Source organism: Gracilinanus agilis, chromosome 1 (assembly GCF_016433145.1).
Source record: "Gracilinanus agilis isolate LMUSP501 chromosome 1, AgileGrace, whole genome shotgun sequence".
Lineage (NCBI taxonomy): Eukaryota > Metazoa > Chordata > Mammalia > Didelphimorphia > Didelphidae > Gracilinanus > Gracilinanus agilis.
This window is the reverse complement of record NC_058130.1, coordinates 785,799,860-785,825,858: the sequence shown is the minus strand read 5'-3', so window position 1 is coordinate 785,825,858 and position 25,999 is coordinate 785,799,860. Positions and strand designations below refer to the sequence as shown.

General features: G+C 36.9%; 1 protein-coding gene across 1 annotated transcript in view; it reads right to left on the bottom strand.

Annotated features, from left to right (window-relative positions):
• Window positions 1-25,999, bottom strand: part of LOC123230457 (zinc finger protein 14 homolog) — a 54,128-nt gene that overhangs the window by 23,020 nt on the left and 5,109 nt on the right. The window contains exons 4-5 of the mRNA XM_044656610.1: window positions 21,949-22,075; window positions 18,132-18,544 (exon numbers count right to left, since the gene is read on the bottom strand). Coding sequence (XP_044512545.1) covers window positions 18,132-18,544; window positions 21,949-22,075 — 540 coding nt within the window. The remainder of the gene's footprint in view (window positions 1-18,131; window positions 18,545-21,948; window positions 22,076-25,999) is intronic.

The window sequence follows — 25,999 nt, the reverse complement described above, 5'->3', positions numbered from 1 at the left end:
CCAGATCCTGTGTGATCCTGATTGGTGCTCCTTGATATTTGAATTGTCTCTTTCTGGCTTCTTGTAAGATTTTTTCTTTTGCTTGAAAGCTTTTGAATTTGGCAATAATATTTCTAACCGATTTCTTCTCTGGGTCGAATGTAGTGGGTGTTCTATGAATCCTTTCAATGTCTATATTGCCCTCTTGTTGTAGTACTTCAGGGCAATTTTGCTGAATAATTTCTTTTAGTACGGATTCCAGGTTTCTATTAATTTCTGGTTTTTCTGGAAGTTCCAAGGTTCTCAAATTGTCTCTTCTAGACCGGTTTTCTTGGTCTGTCATTCCCTCATTGAGATATTTCATGTTTCCTTCTATTTTTTCAGTCTTTTGACTTTGTTTTATTTGTTCTTGTTGTCTTGAGAGATCATTAGCTTCCAATTGCTCGATTCTAGCCTTTAGGGATTGATTTTCGGCTATAATCTTTCAGTTTTCGGCCATAATCTTCTGGAATTCCTTTTCAATCTGGTCATTTCTGGTGTTCAATTGCAAGATTTTACCTTTTAAACAGTTATTTTCTTGCCAGATCTCTTCCATTTTCCTCAAAATCTCAGTTTTGAACTCTTCCATAGCTTGTGAGGAGTTTTCCTTATTTGAGGAGGGTCCGGATGCTTGTTTGTCCTCCTCCTCTGTTTGCTCGGTTGTCTGGATTTTCTCTGTGTAAAAGTTGTCGAGTGTTAAGGGCTTCTTTTTCTTGTTGTTATTCTTTCTCTTCTGACTTTCCTGAGGTTGGGTAGCCATCATTAGCCCAGCAGCTTCTCAGGTTTATCCTCGCGCTCAGTGTCTGTCCGCGGTCTATTGGTACCTGAGGTCTGAGATCTGGTTTTTTCCAAGGTCAAGCCCCCTAGTGGACCCCCTTGCTTGATCCTCTGCAGGAGGTTCCTTTACAAGTCTCAGGGTGCTGCTTCCACAGTCGTATACCAGTCTGCACTGTTTCCCCACTCAGGTTTTCAGAGCTTTAGTTCCTGGCTGTGTCTGCCTCCACCCACGCCTCCACCAGTGCCTGTGCGCTCTGCGCTGGGCATCCACTCTCTGCCCTCGCGCTCATTAAGCTCTGGCTTATTGGGGTCCTAAATCTTGCTGCTCTCAGGAACAGGCCCCGGAGCTGCCAATGACTCGATGGGTGCCCCAAACTTGCTCTATTTCTTTTTATCTGGCTTCGGAGCTATAGATGTTGTGTGTGGAGGGGGTGGGGGTGGGGTGGTTGCTCAGCCCGTGATTTCGTGAGGGCTGTTTCACCCCTTTATAGCATGGAAATGCCTCGATTCCACGTACCTTCCATGCTGTGCCCTGTTGTGGGGGTTCCTCCGTTCATCTGGACTTGTTTTTATGTCCCCTTGAGGAGTTTTGTGTGTTTCAGTCAGGAGAGGTTAAGAGCTGCTTCTTACTCTGCCGCCATCTTAACCCGGAAGTCCTTCTCAGTTCATTTTTGATGAGCTTAGATAGGCACCTCCCAGCTTGGACTTGATAAACATCTACTTTATATTCCCAGATACCTGATTATCCTCTAAAATGGACAGTTTACCCCATTTTGACTTTGATGCATAGGTCATAAACACATGACCCATCTCAGGCTCCAGAGACTCATTAAATGGCATCATCATCCCATCTCTACTCGTGGAGGCCCTGTTGTCAAAAGGGTATATAAAGCCCAGAACACATCTCCTCTAGGAGGCAATGCTCCACCTGTACTTTTACTCCAGACACCAAGGCAGCTCACACACAATTAATTCTAAATTAATAAATTTCTCTTTTTATTTTTAAGCAAATTTTTAGAGTCTTGCATTCTTGCAAAGGGTAACCTGTCAGGAACCTGGGTTTTTTTTTACCTAAAGCTCTCCCACAAAAATGCTACTATCAATTTGGAAAAACACAGAAACACTTAAAGTGGTTACAAAGATCAAGTCTTTAATCAGGACAAGGAAGACAAGAGTTCTTAAGACCATCACACAGAGTCATGCCCAAATAAAACAATACCCCTACACCTAGCTAGGCTCTGAGACTCTGGGAATAATTTCTCTGGGAAAATGCACCAAGAATGGGAATCTCCACCATGGGAATTTCCATTGAACTAAAGAACGTGAGGCCTTATATACTCTTTAGGGAATATAACAAGAAAAACATCAGACTAGTCATATGGGGGCTTGGGAAAGATGCCATAGACTGAGGCTAAGGTATCTGAGAGAGGCTCAAATACTATGAAAAACCAAGAAACCTAAAAAGGTTCTTAAGACTAAAGTATCTCTATCACTCCTATTCAGGGTGCTTAATGGCTTATTGTCCAGTCTGGGACAAGGGTCAGTTTGGGGTTTCCTTGAAGGCAAGTTCCTATGGGACAAAAGTAAATTTGGGGGTTTCATAATACAACTTGTCACTACAGAGCTGTTAGAAATCACAGATTAATTTTTTAAATGCTTGGAAAGGCCTACATAAAATCAGGAAGAATGAAATGAGTAGAATCAATAGAACATTCCAGACAACAACAGAAATACTGTTTAAAGAGTGACTTGTGTATATCCACCTCCAGAGTGAGAATTGAAAACCAAGAACACGAAGACATAGTTTTCTATATACACAGATCTGTTTGTCAAATTATGCTTTTTCCAATTGGAGGAGGGAAGGGAGAAAGGGAGTTACTTGAATATTTAATGTAAGAAACAAACAAATAAATACATTTTTAAAAAAATAGATGATGAAACTGTAGACTTGGAAGTTAAAGGTTTTGCCAAGGTCACCTAGTTGGTAAGCTTCAGAGACATGATGTTAATTCAGATCCTTTGTTCAAAAAGAAGTTGTGGTAAATGATTGTCATAGAATAATATTGTGCCATGAGAAATTACAGGAAAGATGATTACAAGAAAACCTGGAAAGACTTAAATGAAGTGATATAAAGTGAAGTGAGCAGAACCAGGTGACTATTGTATACATTAAGAACCATAATGCATGCTGATTAATTGTGAATGATGTAACTGTTATCAGCAGGGTAAGGATCCATGAGAACTCATGTCAGGAAAAAGTCTCTCCAGTGCTATAGAAGGAATAGAGTCAATGCAGACTGAGACATACCACTGTTCAGCTTATTTCCTCCATGAATTTTTCTCTAGTGTAAGCCATTTGTGTCTTGTTTTGTTGTGGGAGAGCTTAATATTACCTGGTTGGGGAGGGCAGCCACTAAAAGAATTATCAGGCTCTGACAAACCTTTAATAATAGAGGAATTTATAGAGTGAATGGCTGGGAGGCATGTGCATCCCACTGGGAAGAAGGGCTAGGATTGTCTAGGGCAGAGACTACATGAGCCTTAAAGGAAGTTTGGGTTTGGGGTAGAAGCACATTGTTTATGATTTATTAAGCCCTGATCATAAAGGTAAGTGGAGTTGCCTATCTCAGAGAATCTGGGGATGTTTGAGGTACAAACAAAAGGTACAACTCTGTGCTGAAACCTTACCATAAAACTAGAGGAAATGTCTCTAAAAGAGAAGGAAACGTGTCTCTTCAAGAATCCTTTGTTTATGCAGTTGCCTCTTTGGTTGCACCAGCGTCCACTTTCTTCTGCCACCAGCATTCCTGGGGCCCAGGATCAAGGAATTTCTCATGTGCTCTTTCTGAGCTGGGATTCCTGTAGAGACTTGGGGGGCTCCAGGGAGCTCTATAAACTCTTTCCAGTTTTACAACATAGCAAAGAGGCAAATATGTACTATATGATCATATCTGCATGACCTGTATCATATTACTGCCTTCTTAGGGAAGGAGGAGAGGGAGAGAGAGAACATCAAGTGCAAATGTCAGAAAACAAAACCAGAAATTGTATCCACATGTCACATGGAAAAGAGAAAAAGAAAACTGTCAAGAAAGAGTATGCTCTCCCCATTGTACTTATTCCCATAGAGGAACTGCTGTTCTAATGAAAATTCTTTGTTCAGGCTTCCTCCCTGATTGATGAAGCAAAACTCAGGAAAAAGAGACTTGCAAGCACTTTAGTAAAATATGTCAAAGTAGCACCAGGTGGATGGACAGGATGAGCATTAGAGATAGGGAAGAGACTCAAGATGGGACAAGATTTCTGTGATAACTTGAGAACTGAGATGGACACAATTGGGATAGGTTCAGGTCAGTCAAAGGGGAGGCACCATTGTGTTTCAGCTCTTTCCAGTGGCCAGTAGGTGAAAGGGAAAGGTAGGACATGACCTGCTAGGTGAAGACCAGCAGATGATCCCAAAGCTCCAGATGGGATGAAGCCTTTTAAATTTAGTGAGTGACAAGCAGGACTGGGAACAGCATACCTTTCAATGGTGCCTCGTCTACACCTTGGGGCAGGAAGTTGGACGTGTGTCCCCAGTTTCTCTCTCCCTCAGGGACCTGGTCATGGCTCTGCCCCTGGTGGTGACTGAGCCAGTGATGGACCAGAGCAGGGCAACGCAGAGGTTTGGCCTTGCTTCCCCACAGACCTGGACCACTGTGTGACTGTAGCTGCCATCATGGGACTGACAGTAACCATCACCCTCTTCCTCAGGCTGGAGCCCAGAGATGGTCAGGGAGGCAGAGCTGGTGGAGGTGTCCTTGGAGCCAGAGAACCTCTCAGGGATCTCTTTGGGTGGCTACTCCAGGCACAGATGAAGTGCTTGGGGGCCTGGGCCTGGGCCCATTGGAACCCCTGCACATGGTCACTGCCGATGCTGCCACAGCTCCTAGTGCAGGACATTGGGATTAACTGTACTGTATGTCAGCCACATGTTTTTCTCTTCTGCCTTTGCTAGAATAAAACAATGAAATGTTAGTGAAAGGATATTAAAGTAGACAAGCTCGACCCATATCCTAGAACATCCATTCTGCTCTCTCCAACTGCGGCGATAATAAGTGGCAGAGACAGGATTTGAACCAGGGACTGAAGAGTCCAAGCCCAGTGGGCTTGCTTCCTGTTGTACCATGCTGGCTTCCAAACATATAACACACTTGTACCAGTGGATGTGTGTGTTAGGACTCTGGTTATGTCCTACAGCATTGAGTTTCATCTGAAAAAGATGCTGGATGTTACCTGGGCTAACTCCTTTGTCTCACAGAAGAACACACTGAGGCCCCAGAAGAGACAGACACATGTCAAAGCCAGAATCTGAACCCACATTCTCTGAATGAATCCTTTATGGGCAACAGCAGGGAGGGGCATGCCTGGCCTTCAGGACTACCAAAGGAAAAGAAAACTATTTATTGAAATGATTAAGCACAGTAAACAGTACCTAATTATTATTCAAACTTGCAGCCCATGGTTCCCCTATAAGGGAACAGTAGATTTAGAGACATGAAAAAGATTGGCTTTGACTTATAATCTTATTATATTAAATGTGGACAAGAACAGGTCCCAATAGAGACTTTTTCTTTTTAGACTCGCTTTAGGAATGCTTTAGATCCTGCCCACAAGGATACTTGTCTCGCACAAACTTTTTCTAACCTGTCCATAAATAAAATGACTCCTTTATTATCCAGAGAGAATGCTGAAGTCTTTAAGGTTTCAGTGTCAAACCAAGCTTTATGAGGCTGTGTTAGAGGATGGGGCTTTCCTGTTCAGTTAAACAATCACCAACGGCCCGGAAGCCTCTCAGAAATGGCAAATTTAAAATGACCTAAAGTTTTTTTCCTTAACCCCACCTTTTCAGAGGCGATTGCCTACTCCATATTTTTTCTTTCTTTTCTCCAGCCAGAAAAACCAGTTCTGCCCCAGTTTTTAGGCAGATATCAGAGTCACTTCATAGAAAAGTGTAGAAGAGAAGTGTTATTTATTTGAGGATATCTATTGAAGCATGAAAAGATAATTAAGAAACACAATTTGTCATATGTCAGTCAGCTCCTTGCTAAGAGTTAACCCTTTTCTGACTAATAAGTTTTCTTTTTCTCACAGATTTCTTTAGCCATGTAGATATGATTTGGATTAATTGGTCTTTTGCCAGGGCGAAAAGAAGAATCTAATTTATATAATTTATGTTTTGTGATTGTCAAAGTATACATGAATTACCCAGGATATGTGTATGTGATCAGTCTGTGTTTTATGTTCTGTGTTTCATAAATATGTCTATTGTTTGTCTGTGATCACAATGGGAGGGTTACATTTTGGGAAAAATAAACCTCTCTCTCTTTTTTTCATTCATTCCAGAAAAATGAGGGAGAAAGACAGAAGTCATTTGGGAAACTCGGAGCCTTTTTATGGATTTCCGAATCTCCTAAACTCTAAGATAATTGAATTGGCTAAAATAAATTTTATTCTATGCTCTCATTAAGGCAAGAGTCAAATAAACTCATCTGTCAAACATTTCTCCTTACATTTCTCACTGGCCATGAGAAAGGGAATATAGAAATCAAAAAGACAGAAAAAGGGACAAATTGATCCCACCATTGAATTCTATCAAGAGGTTAAATACTGAGATATATATCACAAGGATTCTAAAATGCAATCTAAGGAAAACAATATTCAGAAAGCTACCTAGAAAGCAATGATTCTGAGTTGTGTACAGAAGTACAGAAGTGCAGTTTAAACTTTCCTAGCTAGTCAAAATCATCAGTCTAACTCCGTGCTTAACCAAGAATGAAAAAGCTTCTTTAAACAACTGTGGGTTCAACCTACCATTAATCTACTGATGTTAGGAAAATTTAAAGATTATTAAAACAATACAACTGGCTTACTTTTCAAAATTAGATCCTTTTAGACAGAGACTTGTCCATGAGAAAATCATATGCTGAAAATGAATCATTCACACCACCTCAGTTGAGCAGGAAGTAGTTTTGAGAAACCAAAAAAACATTGCCCACTTTTCCCAAAACTCATGGCCCTTTTTCTACCCATTAGAATACATATTTGCTAAGAAACTGAATAGATACTGATGGTACAGTGTAAATTCATTAGCTACCAGTTAAAAAATGGAATTTCAGGTAAATTTGAGAATGTACAAAACTTATATTGAAAAAACAACTATCTACTAGGACTTGCAAATGGTGAATATAGATGTGAATGATTAGACTTACCAAAAATGCTTGTCAAACTGAACTTGTGAACTGCAAAAAATGAGTATAAAGCATATAAGAATTTAATATCAACTTATTAAAAGATGTGATATAAAGAAGATTTTTGTATGATTAAAAATTTTGGGTAAACACATGAGCATGTAAAATTGTTACTCTAAAACATGTACCACTATATTAAGCAATAGATAAAAATATAATTAAAATTAGGGTTTCAAATACTGGCAATACAAAACTGATCTTTGCATTAAGAATTAGAATATTATGAATATAGAAATTTGGACAGCATTTTTACTTGATTAGGAAACAAAAATTATTTTTAAAATATGTGCAATATATGAGAAGAAATTTATGATCTAAGGATTAACATGCAATTTGTTTTTTAAAATAACATACTTTATATTTATATTTAATAAATTTTAAAAATAAATACAAATATATTGTTATGGGTAAGAACAATGTATGAGAACAGCTCTTATATAACAGACGCAGAGGTACAAATCAAGCATGACTGCTTGGGAAACTTTGCCAACTTAAGCTCTGTAAAGTGAAAAAATTTATAAGAAGCTAATATCAACTTTTTAACACCTATAATATTGTTCAAAAATTCAGGTTTCCCAGATTCACCACAATTGAAGTGCAAATTTAAAATAAAAAGGGAAACAACAGATATTACTAATAAATAATTAAAATATAAAACATCTAAAAGAATTGGTTTAAGTAAAAAAAATGGTTTAAATCAAACAGTTTAGATCTACTTTTAAAACAAAAAAGAAATATATATATATAGAGAGAAAAAAGAGACAGACAATACAAAGAAAAAATTGTTTAGAAATTTCCTAAAGCTTTCTAAATTTTCAAGAGTTTCTAAAATTACAATTTTATTAAATTTCAAAGTTAAGAAATAATGATACATTCTATACAAAGATTTGGTTCAATTGAAGTGGTTATCTTTATTCCAAAAATATTATAAAATGCAAAAAATAACATGTGTTGTGGAAACTTAAAACTAAATTTTGAAACATTAAGTCTTAGTTAAATAATGTCTACTGTATTGACTATCTGACTATCCCTTAAAGGTTAATTGAGTAAATTAGAATTGAGATCAAAATGTAAAAATTAAAGCTATTAAGGAAAAAAGAAGTTGAAATATTATTAAAATATTATTGCAAAAAGCCATTGAAAATTAACATGAATAAAAATACAATTTGTTAGTGAGCAATTATGTATAAAAATGAAGTATATATGCAGAAAAAAATTTAAATGCATAATATAAAAGTATAATTTGTATTCTCATGTTAATATTATTACAATAATTATGATCAATTGCATTAATAATAATGCTAATATTATTATAATGATATTTTATTTTAATTTTAATGCAGAATATAAAATTGTAATATATAACCCACATAATAATTTGATGTCACAATTAATATGTATTTAGTTATGGTAGCATTAATATTATTACAAAGTATAATTTATTTTATAGTAAAGTTAATGATAATTAATTATGCTATTAACAAGCATGTTAATAACAATGCATAACTTATAACAGTACATTTAAATGCATAGTATAATATTACAAAAAAGGGAAATTTATTTTTCACCTAAATTGGATAAGGACAAATGTGATATGTAAACAGTGAAAATGAATAATGCATTTAACTAGAAAAAATTGACTATCCCAGTAATCATATAGGACTTTGAATAAGACTATTTTTTACAGATGTAAAAATATTGAGGTATCCATTTGAAAGTTCTGAAGTTTTAAATCAATATCTATTGAGAGTAAATTAATATCAAGGTCAAAACATGCACATCTTACAAGTACAAAAATCTAAATAGTAAAAGAGGATCAGAAAAACAAGGTTGCTAGTAAGAAAAAGATTTTCCCTTAATTCTAAAAACTTAGAACTTCCTACAAATTTATTAACCCCTTTATTACAATAAATTTAAAACCTAAGGTGTTAAATAGCAGCCTCATTAAATTTTGATATGGCATGGAAAATACTGTGACCTAAGGAGTTATAAATATTGGATTTTTGACAAAATTGTTATATATCAAGTGTTACTAAACCATGTACTTAGTTTATAAAAACTGAAAAAATATGTGTTTAAATGTAAACTGTGTGTAAAAGCTAATTGTTAGAAACTGATCATGTTTACTTGCAATGATATATGATTTGTAATGTGAACTAAAAGTTTAAAGTAAATTGGCTATGACAATTGGGTAAAGTTACTGACCATCCCCTGCCTCAGCCATCATCAATCAAGATAACATTAATGGAAACTTAACCCCCAGAAAAATTGTTAACCCTTTTCCTATATATATTGGGAAGAATTGCCAGATAGTTTAAGCAATGTTAGTGAGTATTGAAACTTAGAAGGAAATGGAAAACTATTGAAAGGAAATATTGGTTATCATGACTTGTAAAATCAAAACTTTCCACTGTATATGTAAATCTTGGAAACTTCTCGGCGCCAAGATACAATTAGTAAGAATTGTTGTTTAAAGTAAAAACCATTGGAACTGCAACTAATATTACTTTTTAATTTTGAATTCAGGTATAATTGTCTGATAGATCATTGAACTGTATCCACCATTCAAAAAGAAAGACATGACTCGTTAATAACCCTGTTACCTGAAGTCAAACAGTGTTATAATCCCTTCCCTGCCTTTTCCTCTCAAAACAAATTGTCATAATCAAAGCGAAGTGAAATAATAACTGGAGCCCCAGAAATTTAAATCTGTATAGCAAACAAATATGTTCCACTACTTACTTAAGAGACTGTATCCCATCCCACATTTTCATTTCAATGGAAGTTATAATTAATCTCATAAATTAAATCATTTGTATAATCATTGAACATGAATTGGAATGACCAATTACAAAGACAAACAAACAAACAAAAATCCAAAATTATAATATGGGGGTCGAGGTTTTGTTTTTATTTACACAGGAAATGAACACCTACAGCAGAGAACATCTCAGGAACAGCTGAACTAATGAAACAACCCAGATGATCACACCAGAAGACCCCAGTCACCGAAGCCCATGATTTGGAGATGAGCCAGAAGAACTATTCATATGGCAGAACAGTCCCTGGAGGGGGCAAGCCTCCCTAAGACTGATCAATCTTAACTATTAACCCCAGCCCAATTATTAATATTGTTGTGATTCAACTACTTTGAAAAATGTAACTTATAATGATATATACCTTTATATTCCAATATTGGATATAACTATTTCTGTAAAAAATGTAAAATTTCAAAGTTTAATCCAACTCCATACTTATTCCACCAGAAGATAACATAATAGAGCCACACTTAGTACAAATACCTTACACCAAATACTTATTGCAGATTCGATTAGGAAAAGTTATTTCCTTTATTCAGCCTCCTCTATAGCATCTTCGTTTTATGATGGTGTCTCTTCCTTCATTTCCCATAATGATAGTGTTTGTGGATTAGCTCTTATCTTATTTCTTATCATTCTTTTTCGTTTCCCAGTCGTCATCAGATCCCTAGGCTCTAGCATATTTCAAGTCCAAATTGAATTGAAGTCACTTCAATTAAAAAAGAAAGGGGGGTATGCTGGAGGCCATCAAAACCCACCCTGTCTGACATGGTCACAGAGAGGACCTCGAGGAAGTGCATGGCAGCCTCAGGAATGATAGTAAACCCCCACTCAGATACTTCTGTGCGACTGTCCTCTTACTAACACTCCTTATTATTGGAATCATTGTGATCAATATCCCCACTCAGCGCCAGGGAAATACAGAAGAACATTATAGGCTATTATTAAAGCCCTTACAGGCCCCCAACAAACTCCTAGCAAATTCCCACTGTTATATGCAATAATATAGAAATTCTCCTAGAAGTCACTTCACAACAAACCAGCAAATAGTAAGTTAATGTTAAAGATTTTAAAGCCCTAATTTAGGCTGCAGGTCCAGACGCCATCCCCCCTGAGGCACTCAAGGCAGACCCAGAAATGTCAGCGGAGATGCTACAACCCCTCCTGCAGAAGATCTGGGAACAGGAACAAGTCCCGACAGACTGGAAACTAGGCTACCTAGTGAAGCTAGCCAAGAAAGGTGACCTATCCCAATGCAGCAACTGGCGAGGAATTATGCTTCTATCCGCTCCCAGCAAAATCCTGACCAGAGTCATCTTAGAAAGACTGAAGGAGGCCTTGGACAAGAAGCTGAGAACAGAACAAGCAGGGTTTCGGCAGCACAGATCGTGCACCGACCATATCGTCACCCTGAGAATCATCATCGAACAGTCCATCGAGTGGCAGCCCCCCCTTTACATGACTTTTGTGGATTTCGAGAAGGCATTTGACAGCGTGGACAGGAGCATCATCTGGAGATTGATGCAGCATGACGGGATTCCCCCGAAGCTCATCAACTTCATCCAGCAGTTATACGAAGACTTTACCTGCCAGGTCATCCATAATGGGAAACTGACGGCTCCCTTCACAGTGAAGACCGGAGTGAAGCAAGGCTGCATGCTTTCGCCCCTTATCTTCTTGATGGTCATAGATTGGACCATGAGAAAAATTACCAAGGACAACAATACGGGCATTCAATGGACTCACACCAAGCAGCTCGAGGACCTTGACTTCGCGGATGACATCTGTCTCCTTTCTCACAAGCAGCAGGATGCGCAAACCAAACTTGCAGGACTCTCTGTAGAAGCGGAGAAGACAGGTCTGAAGATCAACAAGAAGAAGACCAGGTGATCCCAGTCAACAGCAGACAGGACCTGCCAATCCAACTACAGGGAGAAAACATCAAGGAGATGGACCACTTCACCTATTTGGGTAGCATAGTCAGTAAGGACGGCGGGGCAGATGAGGACATCAGAAACCGAATCAACAAAGCCAGACAGGCATTTAACATCCTGCGGTCTGTCTGGATCTTCAGAGCACTGTCCCTCGTCACTAAGCTCTGAATCTTCAATACCAACGTAAAGGCCGTCCTCCTATATGGATCAGAAAGCTGGAGAGTGACGAGCGCTAACACCAACAAACTCCAGGTCTTTGTTAATAGATGTCTACGTCACATCTTGAACATCAGATGGCCTGAAAAGATCTCCAATGCTAGTCGCTGGGAAAGAACATTCCAGTATCCCATTAGTCAGGACATAAAGAAACGTAAGTGGAGATGGATAGGACATACGCTACGAAAACCGGAAGACAACGTAGCCAGACAAGCATTGAGCTGGAACCCTTCAGGGAGGAGGAAAGTTGGAAGACCAAAACAGACCTGGCGAAGATCTGCTGAAAATGAAACAAAAATGGTCGGAATGACATGGGCCCAGCTAGGGGAAGTTGCCCAGAACAGAGTCCGTTGGCGTGAGATGGTTGCGGCCCTATGCTCCTAAGGAGTCAATAGGAATAATAATAATAATAATAATAATAATAATAATAATAATAATAATAATAATAATAATTTAGATCTCTCATTCCCATATGCAGGTGCCTGCAAAAAACAGGCCAGAACAATCTCCAAGTTTCCCCCCTTCCTGGTCCCTGATTTGGTACAGTACATATAAAAAGAACAATGAAATGATAAATGGAAAAATTGTCACCTGTACTTTCCTGTACTGTATAGCCCAAGACATACGTTGAACACACCTTGAAAAATACTGAAAGTTACTGGAGAATGAAAAGTATGACTTAATACATTGTCTCTAAGAAAAGATGTATGATGAGAATGGATTTCCATGCCAACATTGTGTGATATCAAAGCATATAAAATAAACCTTACTCAAGGCAGAGCAGAGCAGTTTTCATGATGTCTGCCTGGCTGAAATTCAGACTGTCTCTCATTTGTCTTAATGTGCCCACACAGTCCCACCTTCTCGAGACCCTGGACCTGGGGAAGTTATACTCCTGCAACCACCGAGTACTCTGGATGAGGATTCCCAAGCCCTGCCAGGGATGTGCCAGACACTAGAGCAACATTTACTGTGATAGCCTAGACCAGTGATGGGCAAACTATGGCCAGCGGAACAGATGCCGCCCCCTGAAATATTCTATCTGGCCACGCAACATTGTTCCTAATTGGATGAATACAACGAGTAGGACACAATACAATGAAACTTCGAAAGAGTTGTTTTAGAAACAGACTGACAGATGAGCATTTCCTTTCCTTTGGCCCCCTCTTTAAAAAGTTTGCCCATCACTGGTCTAGACTTTTTCTCTATCCTCTTCTTACATTTCTCTATGTTCACTCTTTCCACCTCTTTATAAATAAAGCTATTAAAAGTCATTTGGCTTGAGCTATATTTTTAAATTGGTGAACACAATATTACTTTAGAATTCTCATATTTAGTGAAACCCCTAGATTTTAATTTCTTTACACTGCCTTTATTGTTATTGCCATTTTAATAGGATGTTCACGTTAGATAGCCTTATACAGGGTTTGAAATCTATTAGAAATTTAAAGTATAATAAGAGGAGGCAGATGTAAGGTAATTTGGTAGTTTTGTTTCAGATTTCAAATTCATCGTATTGTTTATGAAAAGGTGAAATTTGGCAAACCCTTATAAAGATATGCTACAGAAAAGCAGCTTCTCTTACAATCGGGATATTGCTAGATTATAAACTAAATTTTTAAAAAGGTGAAAAAATATGCATTTGAAAAAATCATGCATTTTATCAACCCTGTTGATCACTTATTTTAATTATAGCAAGCACTGATTCATGAATTTTAATTATCAGGAGTTATAAATCTAATTCTCAAATTTTATGTTCCATTTCTGAAGTTTACTCTCTTTTATGGAAGTAATAAAAATTTGTTTTGGTTATCATAAAATTATAATATTACATGATAATTATTGTAACATTTTAATCTATAGCAGTAATATGAGGTATTAAATATAATACAGTAATATATAATTTCATTTTGTATTACACTGATTATGTTAAAACCCATCAAATATTTAACTATATTTCAAAGGTGAAAATTAATGATATCTACTTAGCTATCCTTGTTTCCTTGTAAGGATAATAGTATGTGAAATTCTTATCTCCTTCTCCATTAAAATGACTCACTGATTAAAAGGAAAGTAGTTGTCATAGGGAGGAATAATTAGAATTTTGTTCATCTTATAGAAATGTTATATTGTTTACCATTAAGATTTTAACCAATAAAAAAATATGAGGCTATTTCTGTGAGGATAATATGGTTTCTCAGAGGGGTCATGGGATTCCCATGAGCAAAAAAAATGTCTCCTTCACCATCATCCCCAGAAAAGAGGGTGCCTTGCCTCTTGCTTATGGAGTTGAGCCTGACAGTTCAGCCTTATGATGTCCTGAGACCTCAATAGTTGATATTTCAAGAGACAAGGTGGACTTGGAGACCTCAAATCCTCCCTTATTACTTTATCAGAGGAGTTAGACTTCTGCTCAGTCTCAGAAATCAGCCAACAGCATCATGATCCTGGCAGGGATCAGGTTCCCTAATCTTACATTTCCCCCCTGCACTCTTTTGTTTGTTTGGTAAGATCTATATGTGCCAGCAAAAAAACAAGAAACAAATGAGTGCCACTTACTTGGGAAATGGCTAAAAAAATTATAATAGATGAATGTCAACAAATAGGAAGAATGACAAGCATTAGAGTTTCAGAGAAAAAGTCTGTATGACTGTAGTATTTTTTCCACAATATGAAATTTAGGGTGTCTAAGAAGGGCTCCCATGTGAGAAAGTCTGGGACATCTGTGCTTCAACAATATGCCTTTCCTAGTGAATTGGAGTCACTGAATCTTATCTCTAGAATAATATGTCCAGTGTAATAGTCAAGTATAAGCTTAAAGTGAAGCCATTCCTTTAATCATTCCTTGCACACCCATTCATTCTAGAAAGAATATTGTTCACCACTGAACATACAACTCTTCTCCAACATTTCATATTTTATTTTTGACAACAATTTTATGAAAAAACAATATCGAACAGTTTTTCAAAAATTTGAGTCTTGGATTTTCTCTTCGATGCCCAAGAGATGTTAAACGATTTTATATAAATTTTGCATGTGGAAACATATAAAACATTTTTTGCATATTGATCCTTCTGTGGATCTAAACCTGAACATATTAAAAAAAAATTTTTTTTTAAACCCTTGTTCTTCGGTGTATTGTCTCATAGGTGGAAGAGTGGTAAGGGTGGGCAATGGGGGTCAAGTGACCTGCCCAGGGTCACACAGCTGGGAAGTGGCTGAGGCTGGGTTTGAACCTAGGACCTCCTGTCTCTAGGCCTGACTCTCACTCCACTGAGCTACCCAGCTGCCCCTAAAAATTTTTTTTTAAAGTGAAAAACTCTTTCTTTGGTCTGGATTCAGACTTCATTAGTTCTTTCTCTGGAAACACATGAAACTTTTTTTCCTGAGTCCTTTGGGATCCATCATTGTATTGTTGATGATAACTCAATTCACAGATGTTCTGCATACAATATTTCTGTCACAATAATACACAGTGGTTCTCCTGGTGTTGGTAAATTCAGTCTGTATCAGTTCTCAAGTCTTTCCAGGTTTTTTCCAGCTTTTCCATCTCCTCATTAATTATAAAACAATAGTATCCTATTACAATCATATACAACAATTTACTCAGCCATTTCACAATTGATGAGTTCCCTCTTACTTTCCAATTCTTTTGTCACTCCAAAAAAAGCAGCTTTAAATGTTCCTCCTTAAAAATCTATATATGTACTTTTTCCTTTTTTTTTTTTTTAATGCCCTTTGGATATAGTTCAAAACTGCTCTATCCAGAATGGTTGAATCAGTTCTCGACTCCACTAAACATTTCTTTAGTATCTCAGTTTTCTCACATCTCCTCCAACTTTTGTCCCTTTCTCTTTTTGTCATAATAGTCAATCTAATAGATGTGGTGTGGTCCCTCAGACATATAAATAATAGTTACCACCCTTGTCCTGAGGAAAAGACATACAACTTAAGCACATTCATGAGGTTTTTCTGCACTATAAATCCTCTGATATGAAGTAAGAGATGATTTTTGGATGAAAGTCTTCCTGGAGGGAATCCATCTGGTCCTGGGATGTTCAGAAGACATGTTCTCATACTGGTTTTAGGAAAATTCTAGGAATCTCTCCCTTTTGTGACTCAAACAGTAGGTGTTAGTGTTTTGATTAAAATGTAATTGTACCGTAAGGCAAGCATGATAAAACTGAAGTATTTTGCAGCATCTTGCTTAACTAAGAATAATCCCAAGAATAGATTAAAGTCACCATCCCTGGTGACTTAATCAGATCTTGTAACCTCCCTTATTTTACTGTTTTGAGACCATATATATTTGCTGACCTGACTGCTTAGGTAACATTTTTATAAATACTTTAATTTTATAGTTGTTGACTCACATTTTTATATTGGTAAGATTATGTATTTTAAAATTCTGTAGATTATATGTTTGATTTGTTGACAATCATAAACCTGTAAATTTTAGCATTTTTGGATGGTTGGTATATTGGGAGACAACTCACAAGACTCTGGGTCTTTTGGTCTTGACCAGAAGTCTGACTTCATTATGAGACTGGCCCTCTCTCAATAAACCAATTTCTTCTTGGCTTGGAAACTTGTTTCACATATTTGCCTTCCTAGAGTTAGAAATTATGCAACAGAACAGCCTCAATCATGAACTTTTTCTCCAGTAAAGATTTTCTGATATGAAGAAACTAGGGAAGTTTATTGAAAGCCTATCCAAGTTGATGGCATTCATAAAGTTTCTCACTAACGTGGATGCTCTGATGCCTAGCAAGAGAGTGCCTCCATGTGAAAGCTTTTCCACAGTGTTTACATTCATAAGGTTTCTCTCCATTATGGATTCTCTGATGTGCAGCAAGAGATCTCTTGTCTGTAAAAGCCTTCCCACAGTGTTTACATTCATAAGGTTTCTCTCCAGTGTGGATTCTTTGATGCCCTGCAAGATGGCTCCTCTGTCTGAAGGCCTTTCCACAGTGTTTACATTCATAAGGTTTCTCTCCAGTGTGGATTCTCTGATGTTCTGCAAGAGAGCCCCTTCGTGTGAAAGTCTTTCCACATTGTTTACATTCATAAGGTTTTTGTCCAGTATGGATGCTTTGATGTGCAGCAAGAGATCTCTTGTCTGTAAAAGCTTTCCCACAGGGTTTACATTCATAAGGTTTCTCTCCAGTGTGGATTCTCTGATGTGCAGCAAGAGATCCCCTCACTGTAAAAGCCTTTCGACAATGTTTACATTCATAAGGTTTCTCTCCAGTGTGGATTCTCTGATGTGCTGCAAGAGAGCCCCTCCATGTAAAAGTCTTTCCACAGTGTTTACATTCATAAGGTTTTTGTCCAGTATGGATGCTCTGATGTGCTGCAAGAGAGACTTTCCATTTGAAAGTCTTTCCACATCGTTTACAATCATAGTATTTCTCTTTAGTGTGGATGCTATGATGTGCAGAAAGAGATTTCTTATCTGTAAAAGTCTTTCCACACTGTTTACATTCATAAGATTTCTCTCCAGTGTGGATTCTCTGATGTGCAGAAAGATGGCCCTTCCGTGTGAAAGCCTTTCCACAGTGTATACATTCATAAGGTTTCTCTCCAGTGTGGATTCTCTGATGTGCTGCAAGAGAGACCTTCCATGTGAAAGCCTTTCCACAGTGTTTACATTCATAAGGTTTCTCTCCAGTGTGGATTCTGTGATGTGTTGCAAGAGAGCCCCTCCGTGTGAAAGCCTTTCCACAATGTTTACAATCAAAAAGTTTTTGTCTAGTATGGATGCTCTGATGTGCTGTAAGAGAGCCCCTCCGTGTGAAATTCTTTCCACAATGTTTACATTCAAAAGGTTTTTGTCCAGTGTGGATATTCTGATGTGTTGCAAGAGAGACTTTCCATGTAAAAGTCTTTCCACATTTTTTACATTTATAAGGTTTCTCTCCAGTGTGGATTCTCTGATGTGCAGCAAGATGGCTCCTCCTTTTGAAAATTTTTCCACATTGTTTACATTCATAAATTTTCTCTCTATCATGGATCTTCTGATGTGCAGCAAGCTCAGAGTTCTGACTTAAAGGTTGCAACCCACCTTCATCACTCACAGAAACAATCTTGACATGTTTACTTTTTGGATATCTAATGGGGTCTGAGCTCCAGTCAAAGACCATTTCTCCTACATTACCTTGATACATGGGCATTTCGGGTGTTTTATCAGGGGAGTGAAGAAATCCTACATCTTTAGGAAAGCATTTGCTGTATTCACTATCCTGACAGTCATTTCCAGATGTCAACTTCATACAGTGGTTTAGGACTGAATATTGGCTGAATTTCTCTGTAGTTTCGTCAAATTCATAGTCACTCTTTGGACTTTTATTTACCTTGATATTAGAGTCAGAGATTTCTCTCAAAATGAAGCCATGGGGATCATCATTCATGAACCCTTGGAGGCAAGATCCTTCGAGAAAAAGCCTCAGCTTTGTAGACATCTCCTTCACTTCAAAATTAGTCTCTGCTCCTGAAGAAAACAAATTATGATATAAACACAGAAGGAAGGACACACACAGAGAAATTTAAATTCTTTTCTCTGATGGCAGAAAGTAAACTAATTTCTATGCTATTTCCCAAGAGAAAAAGGATTTTTCAAACTTAAACAAGCAGAACCAGTCTTTCGATACAGTACTTGGTCATATCTGCAAGATGGATGATTTTGGAAAGACTTTCACATACAATAACAATGAAACCCCACCATGGACCTATGACACAGGTATTCCTCAGATTCTCATCATACTTCACTACTCATGTCATGAGTAAAGAATGGAAGTATGACATGACCAACTTCCTTGCAAGTAGACTACAACTCAAACCCTGTGCATGAATATGCTTTGTTTGCAGTATTGCACAGTCTTTCTCCATTGCCCTTTCTATCTTTCCTAAAAAGTCACTCATCCATTATTCTTAAAATTTTGTGTATCTCAGGTAAACTTCTAGGTATTCTGTTCTGATCATTTTGGATGCAATATCACATGGTCATAATTTTCAATGTGGAGTATAAGTTTTCTTTTCTGTATAGATAAAAAAATACTATGCCATTTAGTGTAAACATACTAAGTACTCACCTTATTTTATGATCTATAATATATAATGTCTCATAACCTACACTGAGTCCCTCATCCCTCTCAGAAAATGAACAGCATGATTCAACATTGGTCTGCCAGTCCCCAAGTCTAGCACTCCCTTCACTACAACAGATAAAAATCTTTTTGGATAACAGCCCCAATACACATGCTTTGACCTTACTCACCTGAGCAGGAGTTCTTTGGGTCTTTTTGCTCTTGCAACCATGGTGCTTTCCTTTGTTGAAAACAGGAGATAAAATGTTCTCTAGGAACTTGAAGCCCTGGGCATGAGAAAGAAAGAAGGGATCAGGAGAAAGAAATAATAAATATGATTCTCTTAATGGAAACGGGGCATGAATGTAAGGCCTACAGAATGGCTTCTGTTGTATTCACTGTTGGGACATATGCAGGAGGGCAGAGATCATAGAAACTATTTGTAATCAGAAAATTCCATTTTTATTTACCTCTTTTAATAGCAGGATAGACACATTCCACAGTGTCCATTATCTGGAAATTAAAGGTAGCTGGCAGTAAAGGAAAAAGAGATCAGAACTTGGAGTCAGCAAAGCAAATTTAATCTAGCCTCAGAGAGATGGTAACTGGTATCCTTGGGCAAGTTATTTAAAACCTGTTTGCCTCAGATGTGTCAACTGTGAGTTGAAGGCATGTATAGTTGGAAATTCTTGAACCTTTTGTGCCTTAACATTTAGGAATTGGTAAAGAAAATTCTCTAGCAACACAACAAGGAGGCATTTTGAAAACTTAAAGGTTCCCAATTGGACAAAAGCCAGAAGGCTTTCAATAGAGTAGCATTTGTGCTGCACAGTGTTGTAATCAGGAGTTTAGATTAAAGGAAAGAAGAAAAGAATTCCAATGTATTTTATCTAGTTATTGTATCTTATTTATATTTTTATTTTTTATATATAGTTTTTGTTATTATTGGTGGGGGTAGGATAAGGGGTTAGAGTATTTTATCTGATTTTATTTTATTTTTTATGGCTTGTGATTTTGGGTTTTGTCAGTAGATAGAGCTACTGGCTAGGGGTTAAGTCAGGGTATGGTTCCTTTAAGGAGGTAAAGGGACTTTGACCTAATTAACTTTTTGAGTGTAGGGTAGGCTAGGAAACCTTTTGTCTGAGCCTAAGTATAGGAGGGGCAATGGGAGGCAGCTGCCTTCCATGATAGGACCAGTGCTTCTAACCAAGTACTTCTAATCATGTGCTTCCTTCTTTGGGCAAAATTCAGCTTTTTTGAGTTGGTCTGGGGTAATAAGAGTTTTTATAAATTATTTTTTAGCTTATTTGGGCTCTAAAAGCCATTATGGGCAAAAGGACTATTTTTTTTTTTTACTTTAATACTGCTCTTCCTGACTAATCTATTCAGGTTTCACTTCTCACTTAAGTTAATTCTAGCAACACGTGGAGTTTGGGAAAAAAATAAAATAGATTTCTAGGAGTAAAAAAAGTTAAAACTTTTTAAATTTCAGCTGAACAATCACTCTCTCTAATAATCAAACTGCTGAACTGAGCTCAGTAACATTCTGCAGTTTTTCTTGAGATTTTTTTTGGCTGTGAAAAGGAATTCTGTTTGGATGCAGAACAGGGCTGCTTGCCCTTTGCAAGGGAATGAAAACTTTTCCCCATGTGTTCCCCTCACAGCTAGTTAAGAAACAAAGGAATCTATTTGCTGTCAGCAAGGCAGCTGAAATATAAAATCCCCCCACAGGTGGAAACTTGAGGGTCTGCTGATTGTTTTTTTTTTTTTTTTTTTTAGGTGAGAGGGAGTCTATATGGGAACAGCTTCCCCAGGTGGAACTTCAGGGCCCTGCCACTAAGATTAGAAATGGCTGTGTTCTATTTATTTTAAGGAGAAAAGAGAAAAAAAATTTGAACTTACCTCCAAGATATCGGAATTGTTTCTTACTGGCTTAATGCAGTACTTTCTAATTACCATGGAAATTCTTAAATTGGGCTATAATATTCCTGGGAGTTGTCATTTGGGGATTTATTGCAGGAGGAGATCTGTGGATTCTTTCCATTTCTTTTTTAACCTATGATTCGAGAATATCAAGGCAGTTTTCTTTGAAAATCTCATATAATGTGACATGTAGGCTTTTTTTTTTTTTGAGAGTAATCTAATGAACCTTACAATGTATTTCCTGGATGTATTTTCCATGTCAGGTGGTTTTTTTAGCCAGACATTTCATATTTTCTACTATTTTAAAATTCTTTTGATTTTGTTTTATTGTCTCTTGATGTCTCATGAAGTCATTAGCTTTTATTTACCCAATTTAATTTTAAAAGAAGGATTTTCTTCCATGACCTTTTGATCCTCCTTTTCCATTTGGTCCATTTTACTTTTCCTGAGATTCTTTTCTAAATTGGATTTTTTAACCCTTTTTTTCAGTTAGTCAACACTATTTTTTATGAAACTTTACTTTATTACATTTTTTTGCTTCTTTTGCCACTTGGCCAATTTTACTTTTTTAGCTATCATTTTATTTTTGGAATACTTTTGTTTGTTTGCTTTCCCCATTTTTCTTCGACTTCACTCATTACATTTTTGAATTCCTTTTTGAACTCTTCAAGCACCTGAGACCAATTACCATTATTAATTGATGTTTTGCATGTGGAGGCTTTTATATCGCAATCCCCAGCTCAGCATGTGCCTTGCTTTTCTTTGCCTCCTCAGATATTGTCTATGGTTAGAATTTTCTTTTACTACAAAATACTGTACATCTGACTTGGAATAAAGACATTCCCTTAATGGCAGATTCAAGGTTACTACAGGAAATGATCCTTACCCACAGAGAGAAAATTCTGCACATTCTCCATCATGACCTGCAGGTACAGCTCCTTCTGGGAATGGTCCAATAGGCACCACTCTTCCTGGGTGAAGTATACAGCCACATCTTTGAATGTTATTGGCCCCTAAAACAGCAAAAGTCACAAGATTTAAAGCTGAATCTTCTGAATTTCCCTAGTACAAACCTCATCCGCTGACTGGAGGAAAATGAAGCACACGAGGGATTTACCCAAACTCCTAACCTTGAATGCTGTCAGAATCATTCAGAAGCCAATGGAATATTGAAAAAAAGCATTTTGTGTCTAATGTGAGAATTATGTTGTAAAGAGTAAAACCTGGGGAACTATCTTATTTTGAAATGCTTTTTCATGTGGAATCAGGGAGATGGGAAGTGCTCTCTAAGTGAGCACTCTCTAATGGGAGATTGTGTGGAGAAATAAAGAAGGTGATCTAAAATTCTTCCTCATCATAAGAGTCAGAGTTGATATGGTAAGAACATGTTTTTGAAGAGTTTCTGAGAAGGTAGCATATACTGTGTATTCTAAGGGGGAAAATTACCAGTGATCAATGAGAAGAACACAAAGAAAAAGGAATTCTCTACTTAATTTACTAAAAGTCTGAAATACTTTTATCTAGTGAAAGCATAAAGAGGTTTCCATAGAGTTATATGGGATCATACTGATTCTAGCTAAGTGAAGAAGCACAGTCTTGTGTTAAATTGAGAATTTGTGGAACCACTGAGTATGATTTGCTATCAGCCAAAAAATTGTCTTTGATTTTTCATAAATTTGTTACTGGAATACAATCAGTCATTTTATAATCAGTAACATAGGAAGAAGAGTATGTATGATGAGGAAAAGAAGGGATGTTCATCTTTTTAAAATATTTTGCTGACTGAATTATTCAAAATAAAAATACTCATAGTGTAATGTTTGCAATTCTCAAGAAGTAGAATTTCTTCACCATAAATAATTAATTGACTGGTCATTTAATAAGGTGAGTTAACACTCTCCAAAATCTTTCCTATTCCATGGAAAACACAGGATATATTTAGTATTGGATATTCTTCCACTTCACCCCTTCTTGACCCATTCCCTATTTTTCAGCCTAATTCAGAGGAATAGTCTGAAGAAAGGGTGAGTTTCCAAGCATGGGAAGATACAATTCCACAGATCCTCAATAAAATACAGATACCTGAAATCCTACTCGGGCATTCCACTGTCCTCTACAGCCATCGAGGGGCTATTCCATCCCCTGCGATGACTATTGTCTATCCACAATGGCTATACTATGTAATATCATTCAACGGACACCTTCATGTCTTGGGAGGAATGTGTCTGAGCTGTCATTCCTTGGGTCAGAACCAGAACTCCCTCTCACACAACAAAACTCACTCTCCCACAAAAGTAGATAAGGTAGAGAGCAGCCTCTGGTGCCAAGTCTGGGAGGGAGAATTGTTGCTGATCAATCTGAAGGACATTCAGAGAGTTTAGATGGGAAATATGAACCCCAGTGGAAAAGGCAGGCACCACCACTAGGAGGGGCAGCAAAAGGTCCTCATTCAAATATACTTAGAACCAGAAGGCAGAAAGATTTCAGGCCCAAAGGAAAGCAGAGAAATTTGGGCTCAAAGGGAAGAATGCAGAGAGACCTTATTCCCAAGGAGAGCAGAGAGCTTCTTGTTTGCAACTCGTCTTCTCTGCGCTGTTCCTTGTAGTTCCCACTGTCTCACCTGCCCTACCTCTGAAGTCCTGAGACCATAAATGTCCTCCAGTGGCACCACAGGCCAGGACCTCAGGACCTGGCCTGCCTCTCCACCCCAAGACCTGCCCTCTATTATCTGGAATGCCACTGCCACCAGAATGAGCCCTCTTCAGTCTAGATTATTGCCAGGCATCTAAACCACTACAGGGTTTGATATTCCACATGGGTGGCCACCTACAAGACTGGTCACCCTAAGAACTTCCCACTTACTCTCCTTCTCTCTCCCCTTATTCCCTTCCATACTCTGAGGACAGAGACCATTGCCAGTTTTTAAGTCTGAAGTAAAGAAATAGTCCTCTAAATAGTCCCCCCCTAGAATAAAAGAACAGAGATAAAATTGTACCTTGATATGTGCAGTTTGTATCACATTATTATTCTAAAAGTATATATTTTAATAGTATTCCAAACTAATTCATAGATGTTATACCTTAAATTTACAGATTTAAATTTTCTCCTTTTTAAATGTCTATTCTAAATAAATATATAAACTTGCAAACACTTTTCCTTAACTCTGAAAAATCTTGATGCTTAATCGCCTCTTCTATATATAAAGAAGTTAATAAATTTCTGATATTAGATTGTTGAATTAATGCATTCAATCCAGCAGTTAGTAATTCACTATTGTCACTTATCTGATTTACTAGCTAAAGTTAATTGCTTGTTGATCTCAAAACACTCCCTGTTTTGTTGCTAACAGGGCTTGACTGTTGTCTAAATTGATGACCCTAACACATCTCTTTATCAGCAGACTAGGTATTTTACTAAAGCATCATTCCATTTAGAAAATTATTTTCAAAGTTAAAAACATAGGTCAATTCTTATTTTAATTTGCCAGGATGGAGACCAGTCATGATATGTTTAACAATGTAAGTCCTTTTAAAGGCTGGCATTAACATTTTTGATTCTTTGAAGATATTAAATCTAAGGATTTTTGTCTTTTAATTCATTCACCATTTTATTCAATTAAATATCAATGGTAAAAGCATCCCTACTTTGGGTAGGAATAACACACTACATCAGAAAGTTAAAATCTTTATGTAGGAAGAAGTGTCAAAGACTTTACCTTTCACCTAGCTTTTTCTATTTATTTCGTTTACCTTCAAAGATATAGACTTAATCTAACATATTTCAATCACATAAATTCTACCACATGAAGAAGTATTAATTCAATCTCTTTTTAGATCAGACTCACATATATTTTTCTCTACTGCTAACATTATCAGATCCATGTTTAAAATAATACAAAAGTAAATAGTTGTATAATGTATGTATGTTCAACTGGCTAGAAAATGTGCAATAAAAGTTAAAGTGACTTTGTAATATAATTAGCAGAAAATTTCCCTAAATTCCTACATTACATCAAAACAGAAATTTGAACATAGCACTGACCCAAGAAAGGAGCTCAGAAATCTAAAATTTAACCAAAGAATCATCACACATAGGGATGGTTTTTGATAAAGTAATTATTAGTGAACTTATTAAAAATCACAATCTTAAGAAACTGTTGAGGATGCAAAATCAAAATTCCACAGAAGAAAATTAAATCTTAAATCATAAAACCTTTTGAATTACCTGAGAAGGCTTAAATTGATAAAATTGCCAGGCCTCAGAGCAAATATGGTCTTACAATCAAGCATTTTAAAGAAGTACTTAAGGAATATCACAGACTGTATTAAGAGTACATGTTACATTTTTCAAATAAAAAGTAACAAGGAAACCATGAGGAGTTATTAGAGCAATTATATCAAATAATTGATCCTCATGCCAGGATGAGTTCTAACTAAAAGGAAATGAAACAATACTTATAGAATGAAATATATTCTCTGTCTGTAAATCCTGGAAAACTTTCTGTTCTAAACACCTGATTGGTAAGATTTGCCATTTGAAGAGCTTTTGGGACAGCCTCTAACATTATTTTGAGTCTTGAGTTGAGTTATAGTTGTCTGATAAGATTCTTGATTATGAAGTTGGTAATCCACCATTCCAGAGAAAAGCCACAAGTTACTCAGAGAGATATGATCTGTCGCAGTCACAGATTTATATCTTTGTCTGGCAGAAATCAAGGGGGTGATTCTTAGCACAGATAAGGGTAGAATCCCTTTTTGACTCAGTATCTCAACTTTGCCATTTCCTGTGGAAAAGGGATGTTTCCCACCTAATTACTCCTGAGTCTGAATATAAAGTGGAAAATAGGAGCATAATTTAAATTTTAAGTTGTATCTCTTCAGTCATATGAGGTCAATATATATGCCAAACAACCAAGTGAATTGGTCATTAAACTGTCT